The sequence below is a fragment of the Sciurus vulgaris genome, assembly GCF_902686455.1.
Source record: "Sciurus vulgaris genome assembly, chromosome: 12".
NCBI classification, from domain to species: Eukaryota; Metazoa; Chordata; class Mammalia; order Rodentia; family Sciuridae; genus Sciurus; species Sciurus vulgaris.
Genome location: NC_136473.1, coordinates 104,062,128 through 104,077,200, shown reverse-complemented (window position 1 = coordinate 104,077,200; position 15,073 = coordinate 104,062,128). Strand labels below are relative to the sequence as shown.

The 15,073-nt window shown below is 47.5% G+C and overlaps 1 protein-coding gene across 3 annotated transcripts in view; it reads left to right on the top strand.

The window, feature by feature from the left end:
* BRINP2 (BMP/retinoic acid inducible neural specific 2) overlaps positions 1–15,073 on the top strand; it is a 95,658-nt gene that overhangs the window by 39,982 nt on the left and 40,603 nt on the right. For all 3 annotated transcript variants that reach the window (XM_079105926.1, XM_079105925.1, XM_079105924.1), the window contains one exon: positions 10,838–11,180. In XM_079105926.1, coding sequence (XP_078962052.1) covers positions 10,915–11,180 — 266 coding nt within the window. In that variant the 5' untranslated portion in view covers positions 10,838–10,914. The remainder of the gene's footprint in view (positions 1–10,837; positions 11,181–15,073) is intronic.

Here is a 15,073-nt window from a genome sequence, read left to right as displayed (position 1 = left end):
TGCGATGTTTTTGTTTGTTTATTTTGCTGAATAAACATGAATTGGGTGAATAAGTAGACATTTATTAACTTTTCTAAAAGGAAGGAAGAGGGAAAATTATTACCACATTTTACAATCTTTTCATTCATCAGACATAGTTTAGGAAATCAGTAGCAGTCTGAACCAGAACTAAGTCAGGCTTCTCTAGAATTACTCTAGTCTTTCCACTGGAAAAGACCACCAGGCAGTGCCCAAATCACGGCTGGCTCTCTCAGTCTATGGTCCTACTCTTTGGTGAAAAAAGAATTTGGTGTTAAATAATTAAGAGAAGCACAAAGAACAAAATTTGCAGTAATATAGTACTTGCACAAAATGTTCAACACAAGTAAAACCTTCACCCTCAGGACAGCACTGAAGTTGTTTTGAAAGCAAAGCATCAGCCCCTACAGTGGGGACATCTGGGATCTGAGCAGTGCACTAGGGGCTTTGTATCGACCCCCAAGATGGCACAGCCGACCAATCTTCTCCCTGAAGACTTGAGAGGCCCCAGTAAACTCTTCCAGGGTGCTGATTTTAGTGGATGAATACCAGCTTCTGACCTTGCCATTATTAATTTAATAGGTTGCTCATATGTAAATCCTGGTTGTCTGTGAAAATCTGAAGGAAGGAGAGCCATTTGGCTAGAACACTGAAGAGAGGACCCGAAGTGATGGACTGGCCAGCTACCCATTGCTGGGCCTCTGGAAACCTCCAAGGGGCATCAGAATATTCTTTCAAAAATGGCGCCTTGAGGCCAGCAATCCTAAAAGGCTGACCATCATATCCTAGTCTTCCTGAAGACTCTTCCAGCCAGCTCCCGCCACCACTCATGTTCCCCAATGAAGCAACCTTACCAAATGCACCCCCTTTGTCTCCTCACCCACCCCACGTTCCCCTAGCTGCCCACCAGTACCAGCAAGGGTAGGAAGTGGGGCAGAGTCACAGGGGAGAGTCACCTTCAGAAAAGAAGAAAGGAAGGAAAGACGATAGGAAGGGAAAGAAAAGGAAGAGAAAGAGAAAAAAAGAAAAGAAAGAAGGAAGCGGGGAGAAAGGCACTGAGGAATGGGTTTTAGACTACTACATGATGAAGAGGGATGATGATTCTCAGTGTACTTATTGACATTCATTGAGCAGCATGTAGTCTATTTTAGTTTGGGTTTGTGACGTAGCACCTATATTTAATTCTGCAAGCTGTCGGGCAACTCATGTATTTACAAACACAGTCCCGGAAACAATGTGTTTGCTGGTCACATCTGCATCTGTAACATCTTGGAAGCTCTGGGTTTGGCATCGCTCAGGGCATTATTGTTTTACATTCTGGCTGATGCCAAGGCTCACTAGGGTAGAGCCTGGGCTAAAAGTTCAGATTCAATGACAGGCCTGGCAGAAAACCAATAGCAAGAGAAACGCCAGAGCCCGCGGTCAGCGTGGAGAGCTGCTTGTCAGCCCCACGTTGCTTCTGCAGCCTGCAGGGCGATGAGCAGCCCCTCGTCGTTGGCTTGGATTTATTCTGGCTTTGTGGGCCTTGAACTGCTCTCTACGTATACTGAGGCACTACTGGAAGTGGGCTGGGACTTCAGCAATGGAAGCCAGGCTGGCGGGAGGAGGCAGAGACAGAGAAGGACTCCTCTCTGGAATATGGAACCTGCCGTTCTCAAAGGGCGTGAGGGGATAACCAAGCCATCTTCAATAGCTGGACCCAGGAAGGGTGGCCAAGCATGCCCAAGGGCAGAACCAAATGGCATGATTCAGCAGTCTTGGTAACGGAAGTGCCACTGGTTGGCCAGAATACAGGAGGAGCAACTCTAAGTGGAGGGCAGCAGGAAAAGGGCAAAGGGCCGGCAGTTCTTGGACATCTGTCTCCCGGCACTGGAAGTGGCAGTGGGAGGCTAGGAGCCTGCAAGGGTATACGTCCTTTATTCCTTGGCTAGACATGCTGAGACTGGAAAGGTGAGGGGTGGGCAACCCAGGCATAGAGTCAGTCAGGTTTGGGGTACAAGGGACGAACACTAACTCAAGGACATAGAGGCAGCCGGCAGCTGTGGGTTGTCCACCAGACTCAGGTTGGGGATTCTGCCTGACCTTGAGGTTTTTGAGGCAGTACAAGTAAATTGTCACTGCTTTCCCAAGAAGCCACCCTGTAGACCTTCTAAGCTTCCACAGAGCCGAGGCTTAAGCGCCCTTAACCAAGCAGGGAAAGCAATTTTAGGAAAATCCGCCTTGGTACTCTGAAATTTTAAATTTCTTTTCAATCCACAGCAACTTGCAAAATGAGTGAACTAAAGGAACCTAGGATTACCTCATGTGTCTGCAGCTCCCTTGTGGAAATTTGTGGCTCTTGGGTTTGTAGATCTTCTAGACAATCCTACGACTTTATTGGGAGGACATGGACATTATTGGCTTCTCTTTTCCTACATTTTCTCCTCTGTAAAATGAATATACTACAGATGCTACTTAATTTTTGATTGGGGTTATGTCCAGGTAAACCTATTGTATGTCAAAAATATAATGTTGAGAATGTTAAGACATCTAACCTGTGGAAGATCAAGGTCAGTAACACAGGGAACTCTGGAACATCAGCTGTTCACCCTCATGATCTGACTGACTGGAAGCTGCTCTCACTGCCAGGACTCATCATGAGAGAGTCTCGCAACACATGGCCCTAGGAAGGACATGATCAAAATTCACACTAAAAGAGTCTGGGGTGCAGCTCAGTGATCAAGCACTGCCCTGGTGTGCCCAAGGCCCTGAATTCAGTCCCCAGTACTGAAAACAAAAACCAAAACCACCCACCAACCACCCACACCAAAAATTCCACCAAGGTTCAGCTTTCACTGAATGAATATAGCTTTTAAACCCTAGTAAAATTTTAGAAGATCAGAAATGAAACCAATCTTAAGTGAAAGACCAGTGATAACAACATCAACCTCACAATTTCCTGAGCATTAAATGAGTTAATGTAGGTGAAGTGTGATCTGTGTCTAGAAGAGAATAACCAATATCTAAACATAATCGGAAGTGACCAGAATATATCTCTGGGACTTGTGGGTTTTGAAAATTTCCATTTACCACTGAAATTTTCCATTTGTCTGGGAAACAGAGACAGAATAAGCTCTAGGCTCGGGGTCGAGAGACCCAAGTTCAATCCTGGTGTTGTTCCCCACCAGAGGTAGGACCTTCAATGGCCACGGTACTTCTGTGTCCGTAAGTTTTCTCATCCACTGTACAATGTGAAGGGGAGTCCACCGCTGGCCCTCTACTGGGAATGGTGTCAAAATCTCATGTGGGCTTTAAAAATTATTCCCAAATATAAAAATATGCCCCAACCCAAGATCAGTCATATCTGCTTTCCTTCCTACCCTACTTCTGTTCTGCTTTATGCCCTGATCCCAAACACACACATACTCATGGTGACCAAGAATCTCACTGGCCTGGTGATCTCCAGTTCCATGATGTGATCAGGGGCTAAAGGGTGTAGAAGACAAGGTGACCACATCATAACACACAAACGAGCTTTGAAAGGTTCTTGGAGAAAATGAATCTGAAAGATGTAAGGGACAGCAGTGGGCACAGAGAGGACAGGCAGAGTGGGCATGCGGGCAGGACTCAGAGCCAGCCTTGGGGGATCAGGTGACCACAGGATGAAGGCAAAGCACCCCAACTGCTGAGCCCACTGCTGCTGTCATTAACTGTGGAGGTCTGGCAGGGGCAGCAGTGAGCTCCCTTGGGGGGCCTGCAGGGATGTCCACATTCACGAGGATGCAGCTGTGGTAGAGATCACCTTCCCGGGCCCCAGTCCTACCACCTGTAAACAACATCACAAACAAACCAAAGCCTCCGGTTGGGTGAGTCGGTGCCTACAGACTGCCTTCCACTCTGACAACCTGTTGGACCAACAGGAAAAGGAATGGCGAGCGCAGCCTCCTGGTACCCGACGGCTCGGCACTTTTTAAGCCCTTACAAACATTAACTTTTTAAATCCCCATGACCCCATGAAGTAGCGCCATGATTTTTTGTCCTTCTTTTAGCATCTTTCCAGCCACCACTCCACTTTGGAACAGCAGGTGGAGAGGTCCCAGTGCCTGGAAGAGGAAGGGAGACCGGTCCCCAGGGCTGCAGGAGCTTACAGACAGGGGTAGAAAGGGTTTTGAGGATGTGGTTCTGATCTGCATGGCGATGAGGTTTTAAAAGCTTCAAAATGTGCCCCTTTTCATTCCAAGGTTCTATTTGATCAGCAGTACTGTCTTTCTCTTTCCTGGAGATGGCCCCTGACCTCAAGGGAGGCCACGGGGCAAAAGGGCCTCCCTGGTGCACATGCTCTGGCCCTGACTGTCACACGTGAAGTGCTGGGCCGAACTGTCAGTTAGCTTCTCTGGCCAAGGAAAGTGCCAAGGACGCCTGGCTGCAAGAGGGAAGGCTCTGGCACTGACAGAGGACCCTGTCCTTGACAAGCGAAGGGCTGTTGTCACACCGAAAGACCTATAAATATGGACCCGAGGGATTAGAGCCTACAAGGCCTAACATCACCAGAGCTACCGGTGTCTGTGAGTGCTGTGCATGTGTGATTTTAAAGCTTATTTCAGGATTTGAAGTCCTGTGTTTCATTCCTGCCCCATGAGGCCAGGGCTGGGTCTGTCCTGTTCACCCAATTTACGCCTGTCACTATGCGGAGACATCGTTAATAACTGATTGACTGTTTGACGGACAGAGGTGGGTGAGGATAAAGAGCCGAGTTAGAGGTCTCCACATTAGAACGCCTGAGTTTTACTTCTCCTTCTTTGGAGTGGTCTCCAGAGAGCCCCTTCACCCTCTCTCAGCCTCCCCTCCAAAAGGTCTCAAATTAATGTAAGAACTTTTAGTAAATAGCAATTATGATTAGCTCTTTCCTTTGCATAAATAATCATTAATATTGTTGACCTGATTCTGTGCAGTGAGGATATCCAGATCCTCACCAGTTTTAAGTCGTTTCCTGACGAGCAGTGGGGTAGTGCATCCAATGCAGCTTGCTGGCTCCAGGCCAGGCCTGAGGGTGAAGCTGAAGGTCAAGTCACGGAGCCTGGGATGACAGTGGCAATAGACACGTCACACCTGCCTGGGTTCAAGTGGGAAATGATGGGGCTCCATGAAGTGCAACCAGGAGCTCACTGCCAGCGCGAAGGGCTCTGGTAAGTCTGTGGAGGCTGGCGTGCCTTCCCAACAGAGGGCAGGAGGCAATCGTTGATCCCAGCAGAGAGCATCCCCAAACCCACCCGACCTTTAGAATATCCTGTCATTCCGATTTCTCCTGTCTACCCTCTCTTTCTAGGAAAAACAGGTATTTTGCATCAACACGTTATGGATGATAAGAACAAATAACACTTCCACGATTTTTTAAAACCCTGACCCCCTCAGATTTATTCAAGAAAACATCTCAATATAGTTGGCCAATTAACCACTTAAATGGCTTGAAAACTTATTTAATGTCACTGCCTAATCATTTTATGAAATGTCACTGCTCCAGCAGGCAGAAATTTCTGCTTTCTACCTCACTTCTCTCGTGCTCCACTCTTTCGGAGACACAGAACTTCCTTCCAAAGAAAACTGAAATCTTAGTCCTCTCGCCCTCAGTACGTGTCCCTTGTATTTGCATAGTCATGTGGATCCTGGGGATCATCTCGCCTCAGGGATCAACTTACCAATGGCTAAAGTGAGGCTCCCAGAGGACAGTGTCTGGCACTAAGTTATAAGTGGCAGGGCCACCATGTTTACAGCTGCAAGTCATGTAACTGGTGCAGCCAGGGGTGGGTGGATCTGAAATACGTGACCACATGCACTTCACTATCCATGTCAGACCTCAGTGTCCTCACCTGTTCAGGGAGGTCATTTTATAATCTGTTTTATAAGCTGTAACTACCACACATATATTAAATGATTTATTCTGGTATTTCTTAGTAATAAGCAACATTAGCAATCAAATTAATTATAATAATACTGTCACACCCATAGCTTAGCCATACTCTTACCTCCTGTAGGATATAGATAGTTTTGTGTGTGTGTGTGTGTGTGTGTGTGTGTGTATTGCTGGGATGGAGCCCAGGGCCTCCTTACCCACGCCAGGCTAGTACTGTCCCTGAGCCACGCCCCAGCCCTATGATAATCTTCATGGAGGAATCCCTATTTCCACTTCATTTGCCAAGAGTGAGTGTACAGGCAGTTCACACCCTCACTGTAATTGCTCTTTCTTTTTACACACCAAGTATAAGAGGAGATTGCAAAACATGGTGATGGGGGGGGGACCTCAACAGAACCCCTAAAATCTCCTTAGCCAGTGATAGTCTCAGCATGGCTAAGCACTACCACTTTGAAGACTGTACTGCCTGCTGTCCACGTGACCTCATCTGTACTTGATTTTCTTTATTGACAAAACTGTGACCCACTTAATTCATGGCTTAAAGAGCAGATTTGAGTTAATGCACTCAGCCAAGGAAAACCCACGCTTATCTTACCTGGATCTTTGGTGTGAAGCCAATTTATTATTTTGCCTAGGTGGAACGTTGCCTTAAGTACAGTGAAAGTAAATGAAATTTTTTGGTTTTCAGAAGTAACTTCGTGGTGTTTTCTGTCAAGGCTGGTAGGGCCATCGTGTTAATGTGCTAACATGGGACATGGGGCCTTCCCGCGTTGTGAGCCCCAAGGACAAGAAGGAAAATGGAAGCTTGACATGGAAGGCTCTAATTGTCTCATCCTGTGCATGTTAGCAGTATCACCAGACGTTGTGAGAACCAGACAGTTAAAATTTGTTTGACAGGTTGCTGTTATGAAATTTAGTGATATTATTGTGGAGAATAAACAAGAAATGACCAAAAGCTATTCTCCTTCAAAAACTTGATTTTTATACAACTGTCAACACAGCAATTATTTTGTCTTTTTTTTTTTAAAGGGGAAGGAACACATTCTAGAAATTTTGCTTTAAAGAAAGTTTTGAAACCTTTTAACACTTCTCTTCCTTAAAAAGAGATTTTTTTATTTTTAAGTCAAAATGTCTTCAGATCCTGAGGAAAACCAATGAAGCAGAAAGCGTGTGATTCCAAGGCCAGGTTTTGGAGGGGATCAGTGAGCGCTGAATTCAGACGTTCCTGCTGCGCTCAGCACACTTGGCCCAGCAATCAAAACCATTTGATTCTGAAGCTGATATTCCTATAACCAGGCAGGTTCCAGCGCATTGTGAGCTCTGAAAAAGCATAATTACAAACAAAGAATGACAAGAAGTGCACTTAATATAGCTCCTTTCTCCAGGATGCCTATGAGTGCTCTCACCTGTCCCCAGGAGCCCTCCCTGGCAGGCGAGGTGGTGCAGCCTGGGAGGCCAGTGCCCCCGGAACTTAAGTGACTGGGTGTGGCCGCAAGTGGTCCCTGGGCCACAATGACCCCTTGACATAATGCATGGGATTGAGGCAACAAATGCATTTGAGGGCCAACTCTGTGTGAGATGGGATGACAAGAACAAAGAGGTGACCTCCAAGTTCGAAGGGTCCATAAACTAGGGAGGGTGTATAGTGTAAGGGCCCAGCTGGGGAGAGGATCAATATCGCTCTGCTCCAGAATCTGCCGTGCAAGCTTTTTCCCATATAGAGAATAACAGCTCATTTTCTTCAAGGAGCAAGAATCCTCCCCAGGCCAGCCTTAAGCCTAATGGGAGAGGGTGTAGCTATCTTTTATATTTTTGCATTATTTTTCTATTGCTGAGCAACAAATTACCACAAACAACAAATATGCTGTTTAATAGCATAAAACAATGCAAGTTTATTATATTGTTCTTTCAGTGGAACAGAGTCTGGATTCTTAGTTGAGTCCTTTGTTTATTATCTTGCCAGAGTGGAATCAAGGTGGTTTGCAGGGAAGAAGAGCTTCTCATTGTGGGCTCGGGGGCCCCTTCCAATCACACATCGTTGTTGGAAGAATTCCTTTCCTTGCGGTTATATGACTGAACTTCCCATTTTCTTGCTAGCTATTGAGTGGAGGTAGCTCTCGGCTCCTAGAGGCCACCTGCCATTCCTTGCCGTATGTCCTTCATGGGCAGTACACAGCCTGGCTGTTCTCTTCCAGGCCAGTTGGAACCTGTCTCCTTGACACTTCACTTTCTTCTAAAGAATCACCTGATTCCGCCAAGCCCACCCAGAATATTGCCCAAATTCATCCATAAGTCTTTATCCTAGATGCCATCATCACCATCTAAGCTCCCTGATGCATTCTGCAAGCATCAGCTCTCAACTCGAAGCTAGCTGATTATTTACCCGATCGTGCCAGTGACAGCTCATCCTCCTCACGGCCCGGCTCACACTCAGCAGGAGCAGGCTGCATGAAGCATGCACAGGAGGACATGGGATTCTTGGGGGGCCACTCTGAGACCCTGCTTCCCACATGTCTTCCCACCCATGTCTGCATTTCCATTTTGCTGTGTACCCTGCCTTGACCTCCTGCATCCAATAGCCACAGTCTCCCAGGTGAGCCCTCCTCCCCCTTCCATCAATATGCCTTTAAAAGATAGAGCAATATGTTATAAGAGGAATTAGTCACTAATAATGGAGTTTCAGGTAACATAACAAGCTCTTGCTTTTGTATTGTCGAAGCTTAGCATCGTGCCTGGCACCTAAGAATCCTCAGTTTATGGGTCTTTAGTGGATGAGTACGTGAACGAGTAAATGAGAAATACTTTGGGCATCAGATTTCATCCATATAAAAAATGCCTACTCCCTCCATATGCAAGGATGTTTCCTCCTTTTAGTTTTGAATCACTTTTTCTTTTTCCTGGTAATGCAGGCTTCTTATAAAACACTTGGGGATTTTCCTTCTTTCTATGATTTTATTTTTTACACTTAATTTTTAATCCAAGTGGAACCAAGTTCCCAATATATAAGTATAAAATATTCCATCCTTACCCAATTAGTCTGTGATGCTCCCCCCAACCCCCGTCACATACTAAATTCTTATATAAAAGGTTCTCTCGGCTGTGCTATTGCATTGGTCTGCCTGTCCAATTTGTGAGCCTATTTTAATTATTAGGATTTTTATCCTGTTTTAAGATCTGTCACTGTTCTTGTTTTCAGCTCCTCTCAGCCAGTTCATTAAGTGAGGATCTCTCTTGCCGCCTGCTCTAGATCCATAAGCAGTGTAGTACTTTTTGGCAAGGTCTGAACCTGGAGCCCTATCCAGGTGTATGTTCTACCTCTGTTTTCCATAGCTCACCTACTTTGGGTCCCAATGAAATGTGAATTTATAATAATAATAACAAGGCTTATGTAAAAACCTTACTATGAGAGTGAAGGCTACTTCTAAGAACAACCCAGCATGCAGTAGGTGCTTAACCAGCAGGAAGGGAGGATGGCCTCTGAATGTCCAGCCTCTCATGTTCCTGTTCCTCCATCCTTATGAGCAGGGACTCTTGAAAGCATCCTGTGCAAATGCAGAGGCATGGTATGCCTCTCAGATTCAGTCCAACCTTGAGTTGGGAGTTGAGGATTCATACCTGGATCCAGTCTCTGTGCAGTTCCTTTAAGGTTCTCCTTGATCCTGGGAACCCTGGGAAACTCTGGGAAGGGCATGAGTTGGGTGCTCAAGTCCACTTTGCTCTTTCTGGAAGTCCTTCATCCCCAGGGAGCCTGCCTCTGGGTTTTGGCAGCCAGAGCAAGTCCTCTAGCCATGAATTACAGGTACTGGGAGCTGGAAGTCATTCTGGCACACTGATGCAGAGTTGGCGAGGGGACATGGACGGGACTCTGACAGCATGTGCTAGAAATTAAAGATTGAAGAAATGATTACAATTCCAAGCAGCTCCACAGTACTGAATGATCCCTGTATCTGGCTTGAGGTTGATAAAGGTGACTAGTTGTCCTTAGATAAAGTGCAGGCCCTGGAAATCAGGCCTGTGGTGAGTCACCATGCAGCCAGGAACTGCCAGGCCCAGAAACTAACTCCTTTCCTGGCATCTTCCCTTCAACTCAGAGGCCAGGGCATGTACTCATTCATTCCTTCATGAAGGGTGTCTGGAGGCCGCTCTCTGCTCTTGGAGGTTGAGACAGAAGGATACAAGCGCGAGATGCTGCTCTGGCCTTGTGTAGCTCTCAGCCATGTGGTGAGGAGAGAGGGAGCCCCAGGGAGACCCTGGCATGTGTGGAGTGATCTGAAGACAGCAGTATGGCGGTATTTACCCCACTCAAACTCAGTCCCCGCGTGGCCTTCAACAAAAACAGACGAAAGTCTGATACTTGAAGAGAGCTTAGAGACTATCTAGTTCACCTCTTTATTTTCTAGAGGCTACAACGAACCCAGAAAGGAAGGTGATTGGCCCAAGTTCACCCAACTTCCTGGCAACAATGAGATTAGACTCCCTTTCTGCCCTCCCAGTCTCCATTTGAAAAACAGGTGGCTTCTTGCAGTGTGTGAGGTGGCTATGGGAACCCACTGAATGCTCTTGAGAGAGAAAGACAGAAATGGATGGTGCTGAATGAGTGGAGGTGGAAGCTCGGAAGCCATATGACATCAAGGTTAAGAGTCAGACCCCGAGTTCAAATTCTGAGCTTATCACTTCATGCTTGTATGGACTTGAGCAACTGCCTTAAACACTCTACGTCTTATTTTCTCATCTCTAAAATAATGACCATAGTGTTTCCTCAGGGGCTTTTTGAAGAACTAAGTAAGATGATGTACATCGAGGGCTTAGCTCCAGGCCAGGCACCAGGGTGAAGGATTTCCAGATGGCCCCACACGTCTGCCCTGCGTACAACGCAGGCCCGCAGGGTAACATCAGGCGCCCACCTGACATCTCCCTTTGCCCTTCTAGCTCCAGAGCCCTGGAAGAGCGGCACAGACGGGGAGAGCGTGGCAAGAGAATGAAGAAACCAAGCGCCCCGGAGAAGCATGAGGTGGCAGTGGGGCGCTCGGTTTAGAGGGCTTCGGCCGGCGGCCCCGTGGGCAGCGCTGCTCGCACTGGGCCTGCCCGGTTGGGTGCTGGCCGTCTCGGCCACGGTGGCCGCTGCGGTCCCCGAGCAGCATGCCGCCTCGGCCGGCCAGCCGCCCCTGGACTGGCTGCTCACAGACCGGGGTCCCTTCCACCGCGCCCAAGAGTATGCCGACTTCATGGAGCGCTACCGGCAGGGGTTCACCACCAGGTACAGGATCTACAGGTGAGTGGGGACCTGCTGGGCCAAGACGGGCCTCCCTCCCCCAGGACACAAGCTGGACAGGTGGCCCAGCATGCCGGTCCCACGGCGACAGCAGCCAGAATGCCCTCCAGCGGAACTAGAGGTGACAGCTGGAGGACACCAGGCAGGAAAAGGAGCTACCATGTTGGTTTTTAAAAACAGAAAGACGAAAACACATACGCGCTGGAAAGCCTGCTGCCGCCTCCTGGGGAGCCGAGCAAAAGGCTTTCTATTTATAGGTTGAGCTGCTTATAAATTGAGGACAAATCAGGCGGCATGGAGTCAGCGTGTGGCCCGGGCTGCCGTAGGAGGTCAGAGTCAAACGCTGGGGCCGGGTTTAACTAATGGGTTAGATACTTTTATGAGTTGTAATTGCTTAGACATGCAAATGAAGGAAGGGAAGCTCGGCCTGGCCTTAGAGGTCTGTGAGCGCTGTGGGGTCAGGGGCAGACCTGCCCCGCCCTTGTCAGCACGCAGGCACAGCTGACCTGTGCGTGGAAATGGGCTGCACCTTCCTGGCTCCTTAGGCCCATCTCCAGTAGACTTGGAGCTGAAAGTCAACACAGAGTCCTGTTGGGCCCTCTGAGGTGGGACAAGCCCTGCACACATTGGGCCCTGGACCAGTGCCTCAAAAGTAGAATGCCCTTCAGTTCTCCCCCTGGGTGGCCCTGGTGGCCCAGGACTCCCACAGGTGAATCCTCCCCCTGACCCCTCTGCCCTCCCCCTTGCCCTCCTTACCTTATCTGTATAAAAGAGATCTTTAGACAACCCTGGGACTTTACTGAATTTTCTTTTTTCAAAGACATTTATTTTTTAAATACAAATTAGTTTCTAATGCAAAAAAAAAAGGGGGGTGGAGAAAACATGAAAAAGCACAAAGAGAGACAAAAACACAAAATCACCCATTCTTTTAGCATCTGGAGATCACTATTGTTAACATTTTAGCGTGTGCATTTTCAATCCTGTGAGCAGACTAATGTTTTTGGATCTCTTGGCACTTTGCATGGCTTATGTAAATCACCTCACTGAATCCTTCCAATAACTCTTTGTTAGAAGAACAATTATTTTCCCTTTTTTACAGATGAGGAAATTCAGGCCCAGAAAAGTTGCACAACTTGCTGAAGAGCACACAGCAAGTCCATGGTGGAGCAGGGTTAGCTCCCAACGAGTCAGGCTTCAGAGTTTGAGTTCTTAAAATAGAGATGGTTTTGTGTTTCTGGGAGTTATTTTAACCTCTGCAGTAACCATGCAACCTATTTAGGTTGGTACGGGGTCACAGAAATCAGTTTTAGGAGAAATCAGCATTAAAGATCCCCAAATTGTGAGAGAGCAGCCGTTCGTGGAGGCCATTCATCTCTTTCATGATTTCCACACTTGGCTGCAGACAAAGGGGTGGGCGCAGATATTTGGGCGTCTGGTACCTCGTGGGGTATATAGAAATGGAATCTTGAGCTCAGGCCCGGCCTGCCCACATTTCCTTTCACACTGTGCCAACTCCAGTCTGGTCCGGGGGACTGTAGTTCATGCTTCCTGCTTTAGTGGCTCTTGTCCTTGTCATCCTCCAAAGAATGCAGCATAGATTGACATAGAACCACTAAGAATGGGAGAGGCCACCTCAGCCTGGGACTCTTGACGCCTGCTCAGGGGAAAGCAGATGAGAAGAACAGAGCAGAGTGTTAACTCCACCTCTAGGAAGTGCATAAGAATCTAGGCATGTGCCCCCACAAATCTGCTAACAAAGCAAATTCAGAGTGAGCCTTCTCTTATCAAAGGATTTATTTTTCCATCCCACTGGGCAGGGGGCTGGGATTAGAAAATCTACTCTAGAATGTGTTAAGCAGAAAATTCTTCCCATCTAGTAAAATAAAATTCAACTTACTTTGGAATATTTGGTTTATCCCAAGTCTCACAGAAACATCATTGTCACACAAATATATTTTTTTAAGTATATTGGAAGTGAAGTCAGGCTGAGAAGGCTGAGTTCCTGCCCTCACCAGAGGGCCACAGGAACTCGAGGGAAGGAACCATCAGTCTCCTCCCCTCAGTAGGTTTTTTTTTTTTTTTTTTTGGTCACCAAGCTCCAGTCCCTTGTCTGGGTAGCCTGACAGCCAGTTAACGGCTGGGCAGCCGCTGGGAGCTGGCCTGTGGGGAGCGTCCATAATCACTTCTGCACCATCAACCGTTCTATCAGTTGGTAATGGTTTTCTGATCATTTAATGTGACAAGCTCTTACACTGTGCCATTCTGTCTCTCTGGGGTCAGTTATTGCTCATGAACCTGCACTTGGGGGAAACAGTAACCAGTCATTCTGACAGGAATGCGGGATTCTGATTTGTGACCCTGGTGGGCTGAGAGAGTGGTCACACACCACTGCTCCAGGAGCATTCTGGGAGTTTTGCCTTCAGTTGTTAAGCACAATGGCAGTTCCGTATGCACGTGTAGGGCGTCTGTGTGACCCCACTGGGAATTCTCCGACCCCTTCCCCTTGGTCTTCAAGGGCGACTGCCTCTGGCAAATTCAGGACCTTGCTTACACTAATTAAAACAGGGCACAGAAAACTGGTAAAATATATATTGAGTCGTCCCCTGACCTTTCTCCTACTATCCAAAAGGGCAGAGGGAATCCAGAAGCTTACAGAGAATATCAATAATGCTTTTTGAAGACGTATAGGGTCTCAGACTGAATTAATGTTTCCTTTCATTCTTTAAGGAAGTTTGGGGCACATGGCAATCAGATGACAGCCACATGTGTCTTCTGCTGGATTGGGGTGGGAAAGAAAGAGACCTGTCAGTGGGACTAGAACGCTAGGGGCACAATCCCTTGAAACTCTCGCTCTCGTGTGGAGGGGTGGGGGGCAGGGAGCCCTCCGCCCTCTGTGTGGCAAGAATCTATATTAAATCCCCAGTCCCACCTCTTCTCAGCTGGAAATCAGGGTGAGCTCTTGCTTTGAGGAGATGACTCGTCATTCTGACTGTCTCCAGCCTCTCTAACTGTGGCCCCCAGAGAGCACATATTTGTATTCCTGCAGGTGTGGGAGCTACAGGGTGAAGACCCTAAAGCCAGGCGATGTGGGTTCTAATCCAGAGCTGCAGTTTTCTGGCCATTTCATTGTTAGACCAATTACCTCATTTCCTTGTTTCCCAATGTCCTTACTTGTAAAGTGAGGACTGTAGAGCCCATCTAATGGACTGAGGTGAAAATTAAATGGATTAATTGATGTGAGTTACTTAGAACAGTGCTTAATAAATATTACCTATTATTACTAGATTGTCCTCAATAAATACTGGACTTTGCAAGAATGGCAATGCAGTAGGATCCAGGGGTGCTATCTTTGCTACACTGTCTACTGAGGGCTTAGTAGTTGACAATCTCTATTAGGATGAGGAGAACTGTTCTCTTGCCTGCCTTTTTAAAGCACATTAACCCTTATCCCTCAATCTGTCTCTTTACCGGGAGAGGAACTCAACTGCAAAATGATGGACTCTCTCTCTGGGGTGTGCTCTTATTGGCCACAGGGCTGGTGGAGGCAGCAAGATGGGTTCCTGCACATTTTAGAGCTACCATGAATCAAGCTCTGGCTCCTAAAGTCAGGATTGCCTAGGGACTGGCCTCTGCTGGCTCCCTGGTTGGTCCCGGGGTGGAATACATAATCTCAGGGTGGTGCTGTTAAGAGGAGACAGTCTGATGTCCTAAAGAACAGGACAGGCCCAGGCATCTCACCCAACAGCTCTGCAGTTCCATTGCCCAACCTCTTAGCATGTTCTCTGCACCCATCAGACTAAGAGCTGAGCAATCAGCCCCTGCTCAGACGCCATCTCCTCATAGGTTAGTGGAAGAGCTCTCAGTGGAGATCCTGTCTCCAGTTCCATTTGTGA